Genomic DNA, 24,450 nt, shown 5'->3' on the forward strand with positions numbered 1-24,450 from the left:
ACAAGTTGCCAAGGGGAGGTAGGAGTGACTGGCCAAGGATGCATTGTTGCCCACACTCAAGGGATGAGTAAAAGGGGATTCAAAACAAGGAACACTTCCTCACCTCAAGGAGGTCTGCAGACAACCTTCAAAGAAGGAATGGCAAAAGGATCCCTAAACAAATGGCATCTCCCAGGCAGCAAAGGCATGCAAATAAAAATCTGCATTACAAATTTTTGGCCCAAACCTACAAGAAAGGCGACTGGTTAAGTACAGATACCTCTCACAATAGATGTATATAAGGGTCAGCTGTCATATAAACTCTATTCCCAGCTACCTGGAAGAAGGGAAGGTGACAGTGTTTCGAAAATGTAGAAAATCACCCCAGAAAGTTGAGATCCCCAAGGGACAGTATAGAGTATTAAAAGTTAGGGATGACAGAAGAATGAAGAGGCAAACTGGAAGCTGGGAAGTCTAGATAGGATGCTAATAGCAAAAATAAAACTGTCTGTTGAACACTTCAAACATGGTAAGACAGACAGACTGTTAGGCTCAAGGATGTAACTCTTGTAAAACTAGCAAACTGGATTTGAATATCATCAGTTGGCACTTGCATAACAATCAATTTTATTGCGCCTCTATGTTTGCTCTCAAAAATACAAACCAACTAAATGCTGCTGACAGATACAATTAGAAGCAAACAATTAAAGCTCAGATATAGCATTTGGAAACTTAAAAAAACAGTTTCAAAACATGCAATGAGATTATCTAAAGCTGTCTACTTGACAAACTTTCAGGATGGATCTTAAAAGTGAAATGTTAATACCTGTATGAGTGATGTGTTATCCAGATGTAACCGAAAGAGGTAATTCCTGCAAAGAAAAGCAAACACAGCAAGTTAACTAAAACATCCCATCAAAGAAAGATAGATACTTTAGTAGTTATTTATTAGAACTTTTGACAGTATTTAGCTGTGTGCTATCAATACAGTCTGCAAAGGGACATTTAAAATTATATTACTTACTTCATTTTTACGTTTAGACTTACTGGTACTTATCAGTTTCGCTAGTAAAAATAACTGCAGCTGTTTGCCTCTAATTTGACAGGTTTATTCTTAGCTACTAAGAAAATGTGCTTAAAACATCGATCCACAAATAAAATATAATTTAATCAGTTATGCCTAGATACCTGATATTTCTTGAGAGTGTACAGATGTCTTTCAAATACTATGTTTTGTATAACCTCTAAATGAATAAAGCTTTCAACAAATCAAGGTTCTAGTTAACGTCTCAGGGTCTCAGCTCCTGTTACATAATACATACTTATATATTCATAATGCATTTTTTGCAAAAAAAAAAAGAATGACTGCAATAATGATTAGCTTTGCTTTCATCATGAAGAAGCCTATTTTATTATATGTTAGTCATACTTGCACAAAATTGAAAAAAAATCCCAGGCATACCTCTCAATAAGGCCAAGAAATCTGGACAAAGCCAAAAATAATGGGGAAATTAGGGCCTCAAAACAGGGACAGGTTTTAAATACTGCTCTTGGAAAATTAGAAAGTTGCTACAAGAGGTTTTGCATTGGTATGTATTTTCTGTAGGATATGAGGTCTGAAATTCAAATGTCTGTCATTATTTAGTGACTTCATTCCTTGATGGTTTGCCAGAGAACCACAGACTTCATGAGGAGCAGATCAAAAATGTGATGTAAAAATGTGAACAATTGAGAGGTTATGTATCTCAGGCTGTACTTCTAAATGAAATCAAAACCACCACAGTGCCTTCAATATTACTTAGAACACACAAAAAAAAAAAACAGCACGTTGAGACCACAAATGTAGCTGATTTATTGAGCACTTTTGTTTACACTTCCACATAATCTTCATCAGAATTAAATCAAAACTAGAGGATTCATCTCTTATAAAATGTAACAACTGTATTACATGTTTATGTCCAACAATTCAAAACTACAGGATTAAAATAAAAACAATAAACCAAGGAAGTTTTCAGACTACATAAGAATAAATAAAAAACTTACATAAAAAGACATTATCATAATTCACTAAAATAAGTATGTAAATATATTTAATGTATGATAATTATATAAAACTATGTAGTTCATATAAAAACTATACAATCTAAATTCTTGGACAAAGCAACTTTAGCAGACTTGAAATTCACGTATTATTATTCATCCCAAGGGAGACAATTCCATTTAATTTCTACTGCAAATGGATTTCCTTCAATTCAAGTAAATTCTTCAGGTCGCCTCCCTAAGGAATTTATTTATTTTTCCAAAATAAAAAAAAATATATATCTGAATTTCCTAAGGTTATTAGAGCCCAAGGAATGTTTAAATAAAGCATTACTATCATCCCCTACCTTAACAGAATGACCATGTTCTTACTCCTTTAAGGTGTGCTCCATCTCACCAACATAATTTTATGGTTTTGATTTGTTGGACATAAACACATGATATAAATGACAATGATCATATATACATTCCTTTAAAGTGTGCTCCATCTCACGAGTGTAATCTAATGGTTTTGATTTATTGAATAAACACACATGTTGTAGTTGTTACATTTTATAAGGGTTGGGTTCATTAGTTTTGATTTAATTCTTATGAAGTTTACATGGATGTGTAAATGAAAGTTGTCAATAAATTGGCTACTTTTGTGGTTTCAATAGGCTGTTTTTTGTTTGTGCTTCTAAATGGTTCAGACAATACAGGCTGTAGTTGCCTAGCAAAATAAAAATAATTCATTTAATACCACTGTGTGAGGTGAGTTTTGTGTATACAATACCTTACTGTGTAACAATGTATGTGGATTCATTACGTGTTCATAACAGTTTGTCATAAGAAGTAAAAAAAATCTGTAAACAGGATTGCATCCATACATCATTCTACATTCAACTACTTCTGAATTACTTTTCTAAGCAAGTAATGGTGACAGCTGCAAGCAAGGCCTAAAAATATTTTTTCCTCGAAGCTACCCTTTGGCCATAGAAGCTGTATGTGCAATGTGTAGTCAGTTCCTAATTTTAGCAATGGCTGTTGGAATCCATGCTTATAAAAATCTGCAGCTTTCTGAATACTGAATCTAGTCAATGAAGTTCTGTTATTTCAGACTGAATACATCGTATACTACACCAGTTGGGAATCCATAACAAATGTCCCTTGAACAGTGTGTCCCCAGAGGTGACCTACACATGAAAGAGCTGATGCGATATACTGCTTAATTCTTACTGAAACCTCTTTGAGGTTAGCTGACTGCAGACAAGACAAAAAAAGAATGGCACTGAAGGCTTGTACTAAGGAAACATAACACTGTGGTGTATTTTATGGTTTGATGATGTCATGACAGAAAGAAGCATGGACTCATGAGCAAATGGTTCTGTCAGATTAACCTGCCAGAACTCCTGTCTAGGTAACTAAGATAATTTCAAAAGTACATGGCACCAAAATGGTATGTCTACATCACTTTAATAATAGATCTATGTCATAATGTAGTGGACATAACAAACATGGTACAGAGACAGCTATAACTGGAAGGTAATCATCATGGAATACAAAGGTCATAGGAGTGACAGAGAATAAAATATAAAATACAAGAGGTGTAGTACTGCTCAGGAAAGAAAAATATCACTGCACCAGTCAGTGATGCAACATAAAGCATAGTTGCCTTTGGTGTACAAGGCTGTAGGTTCATAAGTTCATAGGTTCATACTAGGCTATCTGCCCTGGGGCAATTATAAGCCTAGCCCGATTCTGTATGGCTTATGCCACCCCTTGATTTGAGTATACTGTGCCCTTTTTAAGGTTTAGTTTACTGTGCCTCTGTCTAATAGTGACACGGGAGTAATCCCTGGGACAAACCTACGATCCCCCATCCACCTATCGAGATTCTTCTTGAAGAGATTCAGTGAGGTACTCTGCCTCACATGAACTGGAATTCTATTCCAGAGCGAAGGGAGCGTCTGGGTTATGAACCTGTCCCTCCAGCAAGTTCTATTTATTTCTGTGCTGAGGTTCAACTCCCTCGAGCGTGTGGCTCTAAGGGATTTAGATTTACTGAGGTGGAGCATGTCCATTAATTCTGGATTTGACATAGCTTTGTATGTCAGGCATAGATCGCCTCGAAGTAGGCGGTATGCCACTGAGTAGAGCTGGAGTTTTTTAACCGAGCAGCATATGGCATCTGTTTGAGACCCTTGATCCTCTTGGCGAGATTCTTCTGGGGTCTTTCTAATTGCTGCAGGTGTCGGGTAAGGTACATCCCAAAAGGGGCATTGTATTCTATGATGGGCCTGATGAGGGATGAATAAAGGGGCACGATTACCTCTCTTGATCTAGATGTGAAACCCTTCGTGATGAGGTGGGCTATGTAGAAGGTCTTTCTAACCACTTGGCAATGTGGTTTTCAAAGGAGATTGCTATCAACTTGTGTCCCCAGGTCCCTAATAACTTTCTCTGTACTTAATGGGTTTCTGCCTATGTGGTAATTTGTGGGCACATTGTTTTTGCCAAAGGGTATGACTATACATTTTTTGGCATTTAGCTTTAAACCATGGTGCTGGCACCAGCTATCTGTCTCTGTGAGACCTTTTTGAAGGATGTTTGTGTCAGCTGGAGAGTTGATTATGGCACCCAGTTTGCAGTCGTCTGCGAACTTGGTGAGCCATACTCCTCCCACATTTGCCTGTACCTCGGAAAAGTATATACCGAACAAGAGTGGTCCCAGGACAGAACCCTGTGGGATGCCACTTCTGACCGGTTTCGAGTCTGACATGGCTCCAGCAACTCTCACTCTGTGGGTTCTGTCTTTGAGCCAGTTTGCGACCCATCTTGTGACATAGGGGTTTATATTTAAGCTGGATAGCTTATCTATGATGCCTGAGTGGGGTATTGTGTCAAATGCCTTTGCAAGGTCCAGCTAGGCTGTGTGGACTACCTTCCCTTCATCTATGGCTTTGGTGACTGTTTTGAAGAAGTCAACCAGGTTCAAAAGGCAGGATCTGCCCTTGAAAAAGCCGAAATGGGTAGGATCTAGTGTCTGTAAGGCCCCAATGTCTTTGTTTATGAGCTCCATGATGATCCTCTCCATAGCCTTGCAGACTAAGCTAGTCAGGCTTATGGGGCGATAGTTTCCAGGGTCCGTAGAGGCTCCACCTTTGTGGATTGGGACCACTGTTGCTGTACCCACACCAGGTAGATGGATTCCTGACACTGCAGTGCGGCATAATGGGGGGAGGGGGGTTTACTACACTCTTGAGTGTGCCAAACTTTGGATGAGACATCAAGCAGAGACCCCATCTGCCTTTGCTGGTAGTATCTCAGGAGGATGTAGAAGATCCCATGGCAACTACTGATGTGAGTAGGGGGGCTTTAATACATATTCATATATTTACACATCAACATTTAAACTCCAGTTTCAGTTTTTAAAAACAACTCATGCCGTTTCATCAGATAAAAAATCATAAATTAAAACAATCAAAGGAAAGTATAATTAATTTAAAAAAATCATGAACATATTATCCACCACCACTTATTCCACTGCCACTTCTTAATTTTATTCATTAAAATACTATAGTGTCTATTCTGATTATACAAAAATTCTTCACATTTCATATTATAAAAATTCCAACTAATACTGATCATTAATTTATCCAAGGTCTTCTTTTCCCTCCTCTGTCTTCATAATGCCTGTACACCACATCTGCATTAATTTTCTTAAATATTTCCTTATGAAAATCATCATTAATCCTACATTTTCTTAATTCTTACACATTCAAAAAAGACTTGTTCAATAGTGTCCTCTATAGTACATACCCTACACAACCTATTTTCACTTTTTTATATTTATTTTCACCTTTAACCAACAACTTATTCAACAGCAGTCTCCCCAAAAAAATCTTACTTCTAAATCATTTTTAAATCTATCCTTCTTCCTTCTGATCATTTTAAATCGTATCCTCCTTATTATCCCATGCTTTAACATAATAAAAATTCTCTGTGACCCCTTCATATCATTTCTATGAAAGTTTAGCATCGCATTTTAAGTCTTTAGACCGCTTCATAATATTCTCTCTCATTAACATCCTTAAACTTTTTCCTTTTTTGCCCAATTCCCATACTTCTTTGTACTTGTCCCATATAGGTTTTCAAAAAAATCTTTCACCTCACAAATTAAAAAATAAATCCAATGAATATGCAATAAGCCAAGAAACTATACGATTTTTAGTCCATGTCCACCTTGTCTGTAATCATAGTACAGTATCTCTCTTTAAATTGGATTCAGTCTAGAACTCCATATAAAATTTAAAAAAAAATCTAAAATCATGTCCTCTAACTCCTTTTGAATACAAAAATACCCCCCAAATAACCTAACTTACCTAAACAAACAGAATACATTGTATAAATCTTCTTAAAATGATATATAAAATGGTTTTCCACATAATATTCTCCATATCCAATAACTAACATTTCCAGTGATTCCTCACAATATGCTGACTTCTCTAGCAAAAGAAAAATAAATCCCTGTTACATTCTTTTGCACTTCTTTTTTATTCAAAATCAATTCCTCAGAAAATATTCTCTCTATAATACTTTCTTTTAACCAATGTTTGTCTCTAGCAGTTATTACCAAACCATCTGCATAAGACATATATATATATATATATATATATATATATATATATATATATATATATAAAGGAATCTCTACATTTCTAGACATTTTAAATATATCTCCTCACCTGATCACTATCCTTAATCAAAACAGCATTCATTGCAAGTGCAAACAAACCATTTAACACCTATGCATTGTGGAATGCCACACCTTTAGTATCCTACACACATCCTTGCAATTTAGGAGCATTTACTGAAAAATCAACTTAAAAAGTATGCAAGAAACAAATACATCTATGAACAATAAAAACTATTAACAATCATACAAATTGCATGTCATCAATAAGAAGCATTCTTTAAAGTGATACTAGCCAGTGTATCCATAGTATTTCCATAACTACTATAATGCACACAAACCCTGAATTATATTTTTTGCAAAATTTTCTAAAAGAAATTGTTAAATCTTGAAAACTGCACAACCTAAACATATATTGTTGGAACATTTTTATGAGACATACACTTTCACATGACAGCTGCAGATTCTTCTCTGGGTGCATATTATAGAGAAATTTGCTGAAATATGAAATTATATGTTTAACTATATAATTAGCAAAAAATAAACAACACTTAATATCTCTCAAGATGTGCAACTTACAGTACGGGTACAAAATACATTTCTTCAGCAATATATAAGGTTTCACCTCATGCCAAGCAATCACTCTAAGTCCCTTGTTTTATGAAGTATTATGTATACATATAAATTGTATTTATTTATTTAACATTTAACCAGGTTAGTCCACCTGAGCCATGCGGCCCTTTTCAGTGGAGACCCCGAAGAGAAAAGTTCCAGCTTACAGAAATAATGAATTATACACGAGTAAATAAAGCATTAAACAAAAACAAAACAAACAAAAATTATATACATTAACAAATAAAGACTACAAATATTGACAAGCAGTGTAGAATAACAGAGTACATGGAATATACAAGCATTGGAGGACAAAAGGAACTAATAATTACAACTTGCATAATGTGAAGAAGCAGAGTCAGTAAAGCACATCTTTCACGTTGTTGCTCAATAACAATATAGCACTTTCTATAAATTGAGAGATTTTTGCTATGTACAAAGGGTAGATGTTCATAAGCCACGGTGGTGCAGCGGTAGCATTGTTGCCTCACAGCAAGAGGTTCTCCCATTCGATTCCCGGTGGAAGCGTCTTCTTTGTGGAGTCTGCATGTCCTCCCCACGGTCAAGTGGTGTTCGAAAGACATGCATAGAATGGGCGTGCCTTTGCTGAAGGTTGGGCATCGACCTGGCACCTCAGCACCTGTAAAAAAATCTACTGCCAATCATTAACGGACCGAAGTTCCGCTGTGGCGATCTCTAACCTGGAAAAGCTGAAAGAAGAACATAGGGTAGATGTTCAAGTGTGAAATTTTGCATGTGTTAGAATGAGTATGAGCAAAATATTCAGAAAAAGCAGGAGAAAGGTGGAAATATTGCCTATTTTCACAATTGCTAACAATTAGCAAAATCTCATGTATGACTTTTCCTGTTTCCCACCATGGCATTCCACACCATTCCCCAGGATAGTGTTTTGCTCTTTTGAATATGAAAATATGAACATAAATATGAAATATGAATAAGTGGCAGACTGTGATCCATTTCTGTACTGCAGGACATCCTAGACTAACAATCTTAGTGTCATTTTATTAATAACCCCCTGATCTTCCTAATACTGCTCATTATTATCTGGCAAATCACTTAAAGAAGCCAAACCCAAAAAAGTCAATGTCATAAGGAGCTATAGATGGTAACTGGAAGTATACAAAAAGGTGCTGTAGGCTTGAAAAAGTTCATGGACAATCCTGCTTAAGCCTTCTGTTTATTCCAATTACCTTACTAAATCACCCCTTCACTTGAATTTTTCAAGAAGAAAAATTATTATAAACAGATTCAATCACATCATATTCTTCTCTCCAATCTTATAACTTCTTATTATCTTAAATATTTTATCATGATTTATAGTATCATTTGCCTTCTCAAAAGCACACACAACTCTTCTTCTCCACCTAAATTAACATCCAAAACAACTTGTTTAATAATTAACAAATTATTCATATTCTTACTTTCTATACTATATACATCACTTTCTACTACGTCATTCATCACTTTACTCAATATTTTTTTAATTATTCTCATAAATATTTTATAATCAGCAATAGTTAACATTAAAGGCCTCCAATTTTTAATCTCAACTTTCTGACTTTCTTGTAAATAAACTTCATAATGCCTTTAAAGATTCTTTCATCCTTAATACTATATTCTAACCACTCATTCATTACTCCAATAAAAACAAAAATGCTTTCTTTGTTCATCCTTCTTCACAAAAATATCATATTCTATTGCATCAGGCACATGAGCATTCATCTTTATTATACTTTTCAAAACCTCATTTAACTCTTCAATCTATTTTTTATTTAGCATTTTCTTTTTTGACCTTTACTTTGTCTCGCCTTCACAATACAGATTCTGCACATACTTCTCTATTACCTTTACAATCTCATTCACATTTACCCTCATCACGCTTTACATTTTTCTCCCAAAGGAAAAACATCCTCTTATTTAGCTTGCAACCTATATTTCTGCTTATAAATCATTACACCTATTTTTCTTTCATTCTCATGATACAATCTGTTCTCATTCACCCTTCTATATCTTTACATCCTACCAAACTTTCACTATACATGTTAACAAAATGTCTATATATTCTCTTTTCTTTTTTCTCTTTAAATTTTTTTTCTTCATTTACATACTCAACTCTGTTTTTTCTTAAAACTTAGCCACCACAGTCTCATTACTATAAAATGAAAACAAACAAATGACCTTCCATTAATATAATTTTTCTCATTAGAAAATTCAGAAATACAATGATCTGAAATATTAACTCCAACGGTCTCATATTTTATCTCATATACACTTTCCCAATATAAATATTAACATTGTTCAGTCTTAATTTTTCCTCTCTTATACATATACTTTCTTCCTTTACTTAAAATAAAAAAAGTAATTTCATAATTTTTTTTAACACTAATGTGTTTTTTTAACTTTTTCCTCCCTTCTTAAATTACAATTAATATTGCCTGCGATATTAATGATAATTATACTAGGCATCGAAAACTTTACTTCCCCAAAAGAGTTTACATTTCTATAACTACTATAAATGCATATAATACCACAATCCTCCAGAATTTACTTCCTTTCCTCGCATCATAAATTACATACCTCCAAGGTTTCACAATAATAACATCTAACATGACCACATGCTTTTTTTCGACATCACAGCTATAACAAAGCAGGTATCTTTCCCAAAACTCCAAAATATTTCTTCCCCTATGCAGTTTCAGCCTGCTTTCTTTATCTGATATGCAAAACCTTCTAGCATCTAACAAATAGCAAACATAAGATTTACTCAACCAATTAAGAACAGTCTAGATTTTCACTAATACCATTAACATTTAAAAATACAATCACAACATAATCCTTTACCTTTTTAATAGAATTATCCTTTATACTTAACATTTTTTCTGCATTTTTTCCTTCTTTTAATTAACATCTTTCTTATACTACCTCTCTCAGAATCTTTTTTCTTGATCCTCCTCTTCCTCTTAATCCATTTGTCTGATACCGGATATTTATTCACCTTAATGACACCATCTTCCTCCCCTTCCCTTATATCCACATGCACAACCTCTTCCATCTGTCACACTCATACTACCTTTTTTCCACTTTCAGTAATTTGCATATTTTCTTCCTGATTTTCAGCCTCTTTTTTCATAGTTTCAAACAGTTTACAATCACACCAAAACTGATTCTTAACCTGACATTTCCTACAAAAACGTTCATAGTTCTTTATAGAGTGGCCAAGTTCCCCACATAGAACACGTTGTCTTTTAGGACACTTCCCAACTGATTCCCTTTCCCACAAGAAGAACATGCTTTTGATTGCCCCAGTACCTTAACATTCTGCCTTTTTGCAAACAATTAAGGGAAGTTCCTTTATGCCCTTGCCAAATTTCCCCTAGCAGTAGTATAAACACCACTCTGGGTCTCCTCTGAAAAGAGGCTACTAGCCTAGTCAGACTGACCCAGTCAACAAATGATAAATAAAATGAATAAGCAGTGAAGAGAACATTCTACAGGAAACAGTGGAAATGGAAAACAGTAAACTAAAGAACATGCATGCAGAACTCAGTCATAATGATAGACGGAATACCTTCATAGCATCATATACAAGAAGGTGATCATTGATCATATATTTTAAGGTATGGGCTAATAGAAATACTTAAATTCCAGACTTCTGAAAAATGCAGATTCTTTTAGATCTCATAATACGTATCAAATGAAAGAGGATTATTTTAGAACATATAATGGGTGTGTAGGTTAGCTGAACATTTAAAGTTTGGAGAAGGACTCCAAGCTGATCTATGAAATATGATTGCTTATTGAGTATATTTTGAATGCTTACAAAAATCTATCCCTTAAGAAAGATTTAGAAAGAAGATTTGAGTAAACATTAAAAAATAAACAGTATCAGTCTAAATGACAGTCAAAAGAACACTTCATAAAACACAACAGTATAGTCTTGACATTTAAAACCTGTGATTCAGTGTGCTGTTCACAGGCTATTAACTCTCATGAGAAAAATACATTTTAAAAGTAGAAAACTGTCACACAAATAAATCTGGTATAAACGAAAAATACTGCAGAAAATACCATAAAAGGAGGGCTACACAGAGATAAAGTGCTACTTGAAAATAAATAGGGACATATAATCAGTGTCAGACCTAAAGTTGGAGACGGCAATGTACTAGTGATAGCATTAGTATAAAACCAGTGTATGAAGGCTGTGAACAAAGTTCAGGTAAAGCAGAGACAAACTGAATAAATTAACATTATGGCTAGATGTGATTAGAACTATGTCAGCTTAAGAGACACAATACTTGTACCACTACAGAAGTGGAAGCATTAAAACTCCCTGCAGTACTAGATAAACAAACTGTTTCATTTAATTACTTATACAAAATAATATAAAAAATACTCCTATTAGATATTACTACCAGATTGTAAACAGTTCTAAGATGCATACAGGTAAAGATGTTACAAAAATTGACAAATGAAAATAAGATGAAGGTAGGTGATATTAGGAAAATAGTATTTTGTGGGGAAATAGAAGGATACGAGTTAAACAAGAGTTCCTATATGAAGCTGTAAATAGTAGCTACAGTTGGTAATAAATCTCCCACAGAATGCATTTGCCATCCCTACTGAAAAATTAACAAATGTTAAAAAGACATGGCAAAATTACAAAAGAAAATGAAAGATATTATGGCCAATGCATTAGTCTTAAATATACTACAACACCCCACCAAATACATCTCTCTCTCTCACACACACACACACACACACACACACACACACACACACACACACACACACACACACACACACACACACACACCAGTATAAGCCATACAATGATTGCTTTTACATTACATTTCAAATGTGTTGTATGAAGCTGCTCCGATCAGTGATCACTTAACAGTGTCCAACAGCAGCAGGAATAGCCACATTACTGACTGTGTACACATCAGTTGCCTGACTGTGATTTAAAAAAAATGGCCAAAGTAAAATATTCCAACTTGCTTTACATAAATGCACATTAGTCCTGCAAAGCCAGATTAATTATGTAACTTGATCAGTCAGTTTCGTTAATAAGGCCACAGTAAGGTACACTTTTGTTTTACACCAATACAGAATTGCACCCAACTTCCACATAGCCAGACTGTCTATTTAAAATAATCAAATGACAAAAGTGAGAGTTATTATCACCAACAGAAAGCCCCTTTCCAAGCCTTAAATGCTTTGTTAAAGACAATGTTCAGAGATATTACCTGATCTATGGCAATTTCTTCCAGAGGTTTGTGCTGAATCGCATTCAGATCCATTGCTTTTTCCATCTTCAGCTTTTTCAGTTTAATCAGAAACCATATATATACAGGGAATGATACAATTCCTCTGTAAGCATCAGTTTTTCTGTCTTATTTAGGTGGCTTCAATCCTTTCTTGCAGACAACAGGAATACCTGTTATACTTTCTCTGCATTACCATTATCTGGCTCTGATCATGTGTTTTCCTCTAAGTTCTGCTGTTTCCCTCACTTTTACTTTGATCCATAATGTTAGCTATGAATGGTTTGATTTTTCCTCCTCCTAACACAGCTTGTTGTACTTCCTCATCCTGAATCGTTGCTATTCTTATTAACTTAACTTGTCTTTGCTTTACATTATACCATTATCTCTGTTCTGTCTCCTCTTTGGGTTTACATGCACTAAGACATCCTTTTCTCTTTTAACAATAATAAACAAAAACTGAGGGTAATGCTGCTCAACGCCAGACTTCTAAACCTCAAAATGCACGCACTCAAGGCTCTCCTTAGTATGGAAGAAATTGACGTATGTGCAGTGACAGAAACCTGGTTCAAGGCTCCAGAGAGCACCTCAGCACTACCAGGCTATAACTCCTACTATACCTTTTAGGTCCCAAAACTAGGACCGGAACACAAAAGGAGGGGGTGTGTCCATATTCATCAAGAACACCCACACCTCTAGTTAGTAGCACAGCACGCGGAATCTGAGACCATCCAAGTGCAATTGACAGCGCGTAAATTGACAGTTCAATTTATAGCTTGCTACAGATCTCCCACCTTATCTCAGGACCCTCAAGCAGCATTCCTGAGAACATTAGAAAGTATGAAGAGTCTACCCAACACCATGCTACTGGGTGACTTCAGCTATCCAAACATTGACTGGGAAAACTACTCAAGCTCAAACGCCCTAGCCCAATGCTTCCTTGAGTTTATAAACTCAAACGCCCTTGAACAGCTGGTCACCACTCCCACAAGAGGTGACAACATACTGGACCTGGTCATCACCAACATGGGGAACCTATGTTCTACACCTGAGGTAAACTCGTCATTGGTAAGATCAGATCACAAACTAATCACACTGGACATCCACATCCTGACCCCCCCCCCCCCCCAGTCAAGGAAATCTAGGTAAAAAACTTCTCTAGAGCCAACTTCACATTCCTCAAGACCGAGGTGGGAAGTTTCAAAGCTCCCAGTCAAATAGAAAATGATGACCCATCGTCAGAATCCTTTACAAGTGCATTCTATGAACACCTTCAAGAATTGCATGGACCGGGCCATCCCAGGTAAAACCAAGACCAACTCCTCAAAAAAGAGGAAGCCAGTCTGGTGGACCCTGGCCATAAATAAACTTTACAACAGAAGGAGAAAACTCCTGCAAGATAGAACAAAATCCCAAAATAAGAAGGCATCTCTGATTAACATCAGTAAAAAACTGTGCTCCCTCATTAAATCATCCAAGGCCAACTTCTAAAAGAAAAATAGCCAATGACTCTAAGGATAACAACAAGGCCTTCTTTAACTATGTCAAGAGTCTAGGGGCAAACTCTCAGATATGCTCCGAGCTAGTGCATAATGGCCATAAATACACTGAACCAACCGACATTGCCAACATCCTGGCTGACAAGTTCAGTGCAAACTTCAACTCCCCTCCACCAAAGGGGCTAGCACCCATCCCAGAAGAATGTGTCACTCCAGATATCTCAGACACACAAGTAAAGACAGCCCTTGCAAAGGCCAAAAACACAGCATCAATGGGACCAGATGCTATCCCAGGTTGTGTCTTACACGAGCTTCAAAATGAACTAACTCCCCCATCTCAAATCACTATTCAAACTCAGCATCTTTACAGGCTATGTACCCAAGGAATGGCGTACAGCAACAATCGTACCACTCCACAAAGGTGGTGCCACAACTGACCATGGGAACTATCACCCTATAAGCTTGACTAGCTTGGTCTGCAAAGCCATGGAACGCATTATCATGGAGCTCATTAACAGGGACATTGGAAACCTCCAGACACTGGACCCCACCCAGTTCGGCTTTGTTAAAGGCAGATCTTGCCTCCTGAACTTGGTCGACTTCTTCGAAACAGTCACCAAGGCCATTAGATGAAGGGAAGGTGGTCCACACAGCATATCTGGACCTCGCTAAGGCGTTCAACACCATCCCACACTCAGGAATCATAGACAAACTCACCAGCTTAAATATCAACCCTCATGTCATGAGATGGGTTGGCAATTGGCTCTCAGACAGAACCCACACGGTAAGAGTGGCAGGCGCCATGTCTGACTCTAAACCAGTCACAAACGGAGTCCCACAGGGCTAAGTCCTGGGACCCCTCCTGTTCAGTATATATTTCTCCGAAGTGCAGGCAAAGGTGGAGGGACTGTGGCTAACCAAGTTTGCAGATGACTGTAAATTGGGTGCAATAATTGACTCCCCAGCTGACACAGACATCCTGCAAAATGGTCTCACAGAGACAAACACCTGGTGTCAAAGTCACGGCCTCAAGCTAAATGCCAAAAAATGCATAGTAATCCCATTTGGGAAAAACAAAGTACCTACAAACTACCACATAGATGGGAATCCACTAAGTACAAAAGAAGTAATTAGGGACCTGCGTACCCGAATAGATAGCATGCTCTCCTTTGATAACCACCCACATAGCCAAAATGGTCAGGAAATCCTTCTATGTGGCACACCCGATCACAAAGGGTTTCTCATCCAGATCCAAGGAGGTGATTGTGCCCCTTTACTCCTCACTCATTAGGCCCATAATAGAGTACAATGCCCCATTTGGGATGTACCTCACTAGACACCTGCAACAACTAGAAAGACCACAGAAGTACCTCACTAAGAGGATTAAGGGCCTTAAACAATTACCCTATGAAGCATGACTAAAAAAGCTCCAGCTCTTCTCAGTCACTTATCGTCTGCTCAGAGGTGACCTATGCCTGACCTATAGGGCCATGTCAAACCCTGAACTAATGGACATGCTTCACCTCAAAAAAATGAAATCCCTCAGAACCACTCGTTCTAGCGACTTGAACCTATGTACAACAATAAACAGGACATGCTGGAGGGATAGATTCCTGTCCCAGCGACTCCCCTCACTCTGGAATAGAATCCCAATCCATATTCAACAAAGCTCCTCTCTGACCCTCTTCAAGAGAAATCTTGATGAGTAGATGGGTAATCGTACGTTCTACCCTGGGATCACTTCAGGAGCTCTGTTGACAGAGGCCCAGGTTACTATTCTAATGGGAGGCGAAAGCCATCACTCTGTGGCTAGGCTTATAAATGCCCATGGGCAGATAGCCTAGTACTTACCTATGAACATTCATTGGGAGTTCTTTTGAACTTTCAGCAGTTTTCATTATTTAATTGCAGTGCACTTAAAAAAGCAACAACTTTATTTTTATAATGTCCCCATCTTTTTTTCTTTTTATTCATTGGTTAATTGGATACACCAATGAGAAACAAGTGCTTCTTTTATTTTTTTTATCACTATATCCATCAATTATTTGGATAAAGCTACCAGAAACAAAGGTTTCTTTTCATTTTTTCTTTACTTTATTCATTGGCTACTTGGATAAATAGATCGAAGACAAGTGCTTCTTTTCAAGAAATAACCAGAAAACACCGGTCTTAGAGTCTCTCAGACTGTGAGTGAAAATTGAAGAAACCAAACCAATGAGTGTAAGTAGATGCCCAGTACCAGCTCAAAGCCTCAACCCTCTTTGCTCCAGTGCTAGACAGTTCTTCAACATCCTACTGTTTCTTAATCCTTTTCTGGAGGCACTGTTCTGTTTTGTGAAAGGAAGAATACTTGAACTCAAAAAATGTAATTCATGAAGGAACACTGCTAACTTTGTAAGGAGTAGAAGATGGAGGTGAAATAGAGATATAGACAGTATTAAGTCTGCAGCAGCTTGGTGTTTGGCACTTTTACAGCAGTATCTGTTCATAGTACACTTTTATTACAGCACATGCTTTATGGCAGATGTATGCAGTAGTGCATGCTTCATGGCAATGAGTGCATGCTGTTTTTCTTCTGTGGCTTTGCCTCTTCAACACAGATGTTCATAAGGATAAATTTCTCATGTCTTCAAAACTGATCTTGAACAACTTTGTTGGTGGGAGGTGCCAGGTCTGGAGTAGGATAACACAGGATGACTGGTGTTCTATATATAGCCATACTGCAATATGCTACTAGTGTAAAACAGATAAACAATGATTATATATCTCAGAAGCAAAGTGACTGGGCACAATCTGTCTGCAGTTGCATACATGAAATAGGCATCAGCATTTCATGTGGGTTAGAATAAGGGTCAATAGAAGTCACTGTACTACAGTGAAGAAATATGAAGGCTAAGGAGACAGAAGGATTTGCTAATCAAAGCTTGGAAGTTTTGTGGATTTGGGATTGCTCTGATCTTTCTTGGTTTGCCTGGTTGGGAGGCCAGGCACTCCATCAGGTCATACTATGCTTAGGCTGGGGACTCGCTGCATAGATCACTCTCAATGCAGTGTGCATAGGAGACAGGGGTGCCAGTCACTAGCTAGTTGCATAGGGTGTCAGAGAAACTGTCAAATGTCTGGGAAAGAGGTGAGCAGGCAGGGCATTGAACACAGAGTCTTAGAAAGACAGGAAGCAGTCAGTAAATACTGACTACTAATGAGTGGAAGGGAAAAGAGACAGGCGCATGACATGAATCAGTCACAAACCAGGAATTGCAGGATTGGGGACAAGCACATAACTCAGGTTGATGACAAGCTGGAAAGGGTGAGGCAGGAACAAGATAATGACTGCTGTCAGAAGTGGAGGTCTGCAAGGACATTAGTAACCACTAGATGGGTGTAGTAGGACACTGGAAGGGTCATGGGAAAGTCAGGGACTCTGAAAACTATCCAGTAATTTTAAAAAGTAATGGATGTTTCTTGACTATCACCCTAGTAGGCTGTATTGGTTTCTTCTAATTTATGTGAAGGGCACAGCACCTATAAAACTTCCTGCTAAGAGATAGGTTAGGATGGCCTCTGACAGGCTCAAATACAATGGATGATTGGTATGGGGTGCTCTCTGCCCTGATAGATGTGAGGAGAAAGCTTCTCTACAGGTATTGTCACCAGTGAAGTACCTGAACTTCTGCAACACCTGACTGTGTTTATATGACAAAGACATACTTACCACATACACAAGTGCATTTTCATGCCTTTAATGTTACAAAAGTAGTTGCATTGGGGGGGGGGGGGGGGTTCTGGTGGAAGCATGCAGTATGACACAAGACCTGCTGGAAGAATAGGTATATGAATCCTAGCCCAAGTACACCTTAGCTACACAGTTCGATACATTTAAGTTATGCAACCAGATGGCCACTTACCAGGAGACAATCATTTTTTTTTAAACATATGAAGGGTTGTATCTACCCCTATGTGAGGCTGGACTGGAAGGCAAAAGATTATGCACAGGAGATACAGGTGTGCAACGAAACCATGCACTGGGAATTACTGGTTTGTTCCCACTCAGATGCCTGCATTCATTTCCAAACAGGTCTACATACAGAAAGGTTATACAGAAAGAATACAAAAGGTTTCAGACAAAGGGGATCATGACCTCTATCAAAAGGTCTAGGAAAACTAAAAGATTTACATACATGTCTCCTACAAGCTGGGGAACGCAGAGAACATACAAAAGTCTAAACAATATAAGGAAACGTGATAAAACAATCCACTATTAAGCTGTGTGTGTGTGTGTGTGTGTGTGTGTGTGTGTGTGCGCGCACACATATGTGTGTAAATTCACACACATGCACTACTGCATATGTGGTAGATCAGGATGCTTTCCAGTCATGTTAATAAGTACTATAACTGCAGACCAACCAGGGTCTGTGGTGGACCAAGGGTAGAGAAATCTAAGAAGGCTGAATATACAAATGGGTACTTTATTCATCATTATCTTGAAGGTTTCTCTACTCCAGAAATGCAGAAATTCAACAATTACCATAAGTAGACGTGACCTTTTCAACTAACCCATGTTCCTTTCACCATGTTTCTATCAGGCTACAGAGAAAAAAACCTGCATAAAGAGTTCAGCAACTATCCTTGAAGTATTTCTGTTAATCATTCCATTAAGTGCTACAAGTCAAAAGTTATGGGGAAGACGTGATTGCAATCTGAAAGATTTTGTATAAAATGTACTGCTTACTTTTAACACTTAGCAGATCAGTAACAAGTGCAGCAGAAAATAAGGAAGGTAATTACCTTTTAAGCAATTCAGCATTTACTGTGTCAGACACATGCTAATCGGACTCTGCTTTTTATCAGGAACCTCCTCATTAATACTTTTAGAAGAACGCAGCAGTGCAGAAGTGTGACTGTAGAAGTGTGTACATTTTTTCTTAGTAACACTTGTGTGTGTCTTAACACTCACTGATGCCTTATTTCTTAGACAGTGTCAGACAGTTACTTAATTCTTTTTTATAATGAACGTAAAGATCAGAAAACTAGAATGAAAAACTTGTGCTAACTGTAACGCTCTTCAGAGAAGCAGATGTTGTGTCTGTGATTTAAATTCCATTTTAAAATCTTACTTCATCATAATTACACTAGTGTTAATTAAATGTGTAAACAATAAATGGAATTCCTTTTAATAAATGTTTGTATGTACATATGTTATTTGTATACACATACATACACATATGCACACTCACATGAGGCCATATGTATCTTTTTAAGTTGTATCCCACTACCCCTTTAAGTCCATCTGATAGGTGGAACAATTGTCTCTTTACTTGTGGTTATTTTAGTTTCTTTAGTTCTTCTGATGCAAACTCTGTGACCTGGACTCGTCTCTATAGTTACAGCCATAAGAGCAAATAACTGCATGCAGACCTTTCACATAACAGATGGGCCCTGGGTAATTATGCAAGTGAGTTCATAGGTTCATAGTGCATACTAGGCTAATGACCACTGCAGCCTTTACAAGCCTAGTCATGCAACCCAGATGTATCCCATGAGCTGTTATGCCTTAGAGGTTATTTAACGATGTGTATATTAGGGCATGGTTTAATGACTGCCTCTGTCCATCAGAGGCATAGGTGTCAGACCAAGGGTGAATTTCCAGTTTCCTTATGGCTGTCGCTTATGCCAAAGAATGGGGATTCTTTGAGATACATATCTGTCCCTCCAACATGTCCTATGTAAGTGGCAAGCAAAATTTAAATCCTCACATCTAGTGGTTCTGGTGCTGTTCATTTTACTGATATGCAAAAGGTCCATCAGAGCCAGATCCAGGAATGCCTTGTATGCCAGGCATAAATTGCCACACATCACTCTGTAGGAAAGAGTATTGAGACTGGGCTTTGAGGTGATCAGCACAGGACACTGTTTACGCCCTGTATTCTTTTTTGTGAACCTCTGTGGACTTTCCACCTGCTACATGTGTCTGGTCAGGTACATACCGAAGACAGTGTTGTACTCAATGATGTGTCTGAAGATGTCTGACTACAGTGGCACAATGACTTCCCTGGACCCAGATGCCATGCCCTTAATTGTAAGTTGAGTGACACAGAATGATTTTCTTACAACCTGAGATGCTTGTTGTTTGAAAGCCAGGTTGCTATCTATGAGTCCCCAGATTCCAGACTATTACATCTACTTTCAGAGAAGTTTTATCAATGAGAGAGTTTCCCTGAGTGGCAGACATTCCAAAAGGTACTATTATGCATTTCTTGGAACTGAGCTTTAATCCTTGACTTTGGCACTGGTCATGTGTCTGTGTTAGACCTCCCTAAAAGATGTTAGCATCTTGGTGGAGGAGGGGGGTCTATGACTGCTTCTAGCTTACAATCATCTGCACACTTGGTAAGCCAGAGGCCCTTGTCATCAGCCTTGGCTTCTGAAATATAGATACCAAAGAGGAGAGGACCCAACACAGAGCCCTGGAGGACTCCACTGGTGACTGACCTCTTTGTGGAGCTGGCCTCTCCAATCTTAACTTCTTAGGTCCTGTCTGTGAGTCAGCTGGCTTTCCAGTGAGTTACAGAGGTTTATGTGTAATTCTGTAAGTTGGTTTACAATTCCTGAGTAGGGTATTGTATTAAATGCCTTAGCTAGGTCACGGTAGGCAGTATTTTGCCCTTATCCATTGCCTTGGTAACCTTCACAAAGTCATCCTCCAAGTTAAATAGTCATGACCTCCTCTTGACAAAACCAAAGTTAGTTGGGTCCAGTGTCTAAAGATTTCCTATTTCCTATGTCACTGTTAATCATTTCCATGACAATTCTTTCCATGGCTTTGCATAACAGACTAGCCAGACTAATGGGTGCGTAGTTCCCCGGATCCACTGATTTTCTGCCCTTTGATATTCTGCCCTTGTGTAGAGGGTGACAACTGCAGTCTTCTATATGCATGGCATGAAGCTTGTGAGGAAGCTATGGTTGAAGAGTGATACCAGTGGTCCTAACAGAGCCTATTTAGGCTATTTAGGAGGCATCCTGGGATACTACCAGGATGCAGTGAAGCTGTATTCTAAGATCTGCTCTTTACAGATAGTTGGAGGGATCATGTTAGATGGTATTTCCTTGGGGGTGTCTGGGGGTGTGAGGGGCTAAAGTTGGAGATGAATTTGCCAGCTATATATGATTTGCTATATTTCCTGGTTCCATGAACATTGTCCCATTTACCAACAGTTTGGCACACTGTTGTGTGCTGGCTTTAAGGCTTCTGACATAACTAAAGAAGGCCTTATATTTGTCCTTGGCCACAGAAGCTATTGTTACATGAAAATTTGCTTTTGTGGACTTAATTAGTCCTCTTAGTTGTCTATTCAGTTTGATGAGAATGTTTTTTATCATTTTTGGTGTCTCACTTCCTAAATTTAACAACTTTTTTCTTTTTGTTGTACAAACTGTTTAAGTTTGAATTCCACCAGGTTGTTTTGTATTTTTGAGTCAGTTTTGGGCTTACTTCTGGTAGGCACAGCAGCCCCTATGCATTCACTGACTTGGCTGTACAGAGCTTTTGTGAATAATTCCACATGGGATACTGTGTTATCTGGGTTTCTAGGGGATAATTTTGACAGGTTATCATTTATTAAAAGTTATTTTGACTTGGAGTAGTTTCTAACTGTTGCAGGGTTTGCTGTGGTTACAGATCTGATTCATATTTTAAAGGAGACTGCTTTGTGGTCCAACCTATCCAGACAGGACAACATGGGGATCAACATTCTCCCATATTTCTGAGTACCAGGTCTGATATAGTTGTACCTCTATTAAGCATATACACTAACTGGTCTAGGGTGCTTCTGTTTACAAAGTCTAGGAATTTCTGCACCTGTAAATTTGGGGTGGTGTAGGATTTCCAGTTTATAGAGGGATAATTAAAGTCCTCCATGAGTATAGTATTTGGTTGAATGGTGAGTGTTCTCCAGTAGGTCTAACTTTCATAGAACATAGAAGGTGACCTATAGTTTGCTAGGGTATGGCATGGGACTTCATCTATGGTATTCTGAATATAGAGGAACTCCAGTATGTTATTCTGGTTACCCAACCTAGAGATATGCGTGTTATTGATGTAGCTCAAGATACCTCCACTTTTAATCCCTGTCTGTGCAATTGCTGGTCTAAATGTGTGGAAGGCATTAAAACCTTGCACTGCTGTGGTACTCTCTATGGCTTTTAAGCAAGTGTAGGTAACATTCTCCAAGGTGAGGAAAGCTTGGAGGGAGTGCTTAAGTCTTGACCTGCCCAAAGATCTTCCATCATCATATCATCGCATGTTGGCACACTGCTACTGTTGACAGTGCTGTTCAACACATTTACTATGTTTTCCCCTTGTGTCTGGTCATTACATCATCAGAACGCTAACAGCAAAGCTGCATCATCACCCATTAAGCTGACAGATCCATTCCACAGCTCCCCTGTTTTTGTACAGGGTGTGATATAAACAGCCATAGGCCACACTACGAGCTCATAATCAAGCATGGCATTACAATGTTGTAAGTAGGGGTGTTGAGTATCCCAGCTACAGCATCCTGACCCCTCTCTAAATATCATCTTTAATTTGTCCTACAGATTACACTACCTAGGGTCCCGTGCTTTGCACCATACATATGTAGTCATGACGACATCCTATAGATTCCACTTACAAGAGTCAAAGAATATGAAACAACTTCCTCTTTCCTTCCTTCTGTGAAGACTGAGGGGAAAAGTGACCATTTGTTTCTATCCTTTATCTGCAGTGGCTGGCTTACAAAGATAAGTCATGTTTAAGGCAAAAAAAGATCTAGTTAACTGAGGAAATTTAACTGCCCTCCTCACCTCAATGACCTCATCTTACATGCTGTCATATTTGTGGATAATTTCTATACCCATCATTAAGCATGCATCGAGGAATTGGTCTCCATAACACATGAATACAATGTCAAATATAAAAATAAACCTTTTGGTGGAACCCTAGTATAAACAAACCACACAATAAGAGGGATAAACTCACAGGCCGTAAAAGCAAACTTAACACCTCGTCATCTAGAAAGATGATGAAGATCAGCAAAAAAATTGCAAACAAAAGCAAATTCCCCAAAAGAAAGCATTAATTAAGAATTGCTGCCTCTGCTAAGGACTAGGTCAAAAATCTTAGCGGTAATGGTCAACATTGCTATGGGCTTATACATAACAAGGACATAGCCAACAAACTTTGCTAGTGGACAACATTTGCTCCAACTTTACTCCCATTGCTCCCCTTAACTTTCCTCAGCTTATCACATCCACACTATCACCACTGATCACCTCTGAACAGGTCCTGAATGCTCTAAGTCCAAAAACTCTTGTTCCATGGACACTGATAATGTGCTAGTCTGCCTTATTAGCACGGGACACTGTCTGGTAGACTCACTACTAAGCCTATTCTACCTCAACCTCTGTACAGGATTCATGCCAGAGGAATGGCAAACTCCAGTACTCATCCTGTTCCACAAGGGGAGTCCACTACTGATCAAAAACTATAGATCTACAAGGCTCACCAGCCTTACCTGCAAAGCAATGGAATGCATAACTATGAAACTTATTAAAAAGAACATAAGCAGGCTGCAGGCCATGGATCCATGCCAGTCTGGGTTGCTAAAGTCAGATCCTGCCTCATGAACCTGGTGGGCTTCCTTGAGAAATTCAGTGATGCATCAGACTTGCACAGATCAGTTCACACTGCCTACCTAGACCAGGCCAAGACCACTGATACTATCTCACATTTTGGCATTACCAACAAGCTAATCAAACTAAATGTAAACTCTTATGTTACTCACTGGACCGCAGGCTTGCTAACTCTCAGAACCCCATTTATTAGTATGGGATGTCTGCTCTCTTTGAAAAGAGCAGTTACTGGTGATGTCCACTGGGGATCAGTTTCACAAACACTTCTATTTGATATTTACTTCTCTGATGTCAAGGCTGACATCAAGGGCCTGTGTTTGACCAAGTTTGTAGATGACTGCAAGCTTGGAGCTGTCATTAACTCCCCATCTGACGTTCCAAATTCTATAGGAGGGACTAACATGCATCAATAAAATGTTCATTGTCCATGGCTTAAAACTAAATACCAAGAAATGCAGCAATGCATCATTTGGAAAACTAGGCACCCATGCATTTACCATATAGGTGACACCCCTTTAAAAATTGTCTCGGCCATTAGGAATCTGGGCACTTTTGCTGACAGCAAGCTATCCTTTGATTACCATGAATCCACTGCTGAATCCTTTTACCTTGCCAGGCTAATCACTAGTATTATTTCTTCTAGATCAAAGGAAGTTATCAATCCTCTCTACTATGGGCCTGAAGGGGGAGG

At 38.1% G+C, this 24,450-nt stretch overlaps 1 protein-coding gene across 4 annotated transcripts in view; it reads right to left on the bottom strand.

Moving 5' to 3' along the window:
- Nucleotides 1–24,450, bottom strand: part of SEMA5B (semaphorin 5B) — a 3,270,261-nt gene that overhangs the window by 1,173,849 nt on the left and 2,071,962 nt on the right. For all 4 annotated transcript variants that reach the window (XM_044062778.1, XM_044062776.1, XM_044062777.1 and 1 more), the window contains one exon: nucleotides 806–851. In XM_044062778.1, coding sequence (XP_043918713.1) covers nucleotides 806–851 — 46 coding nt within the window. The remainder of the gene's footprint in view (nucleotides 1–805; nucleotides 852–24,450) is intronic.

The sequence above is a fragment of the Protopterus annectens genome, chromosome 2.part1 (assembly GCF_019279795.1).
Source record: "Protopterus annectens isolate FY-2018-M chromosome 2.part1, PAN1.0, whole genome shotgun sequence".
Classification (NCBI taxonomy): Eukaryota; Metazoa; Chordata; order Ceratodontiformes; family Protopteridae; genus Protopterus; species Protopterus annectens.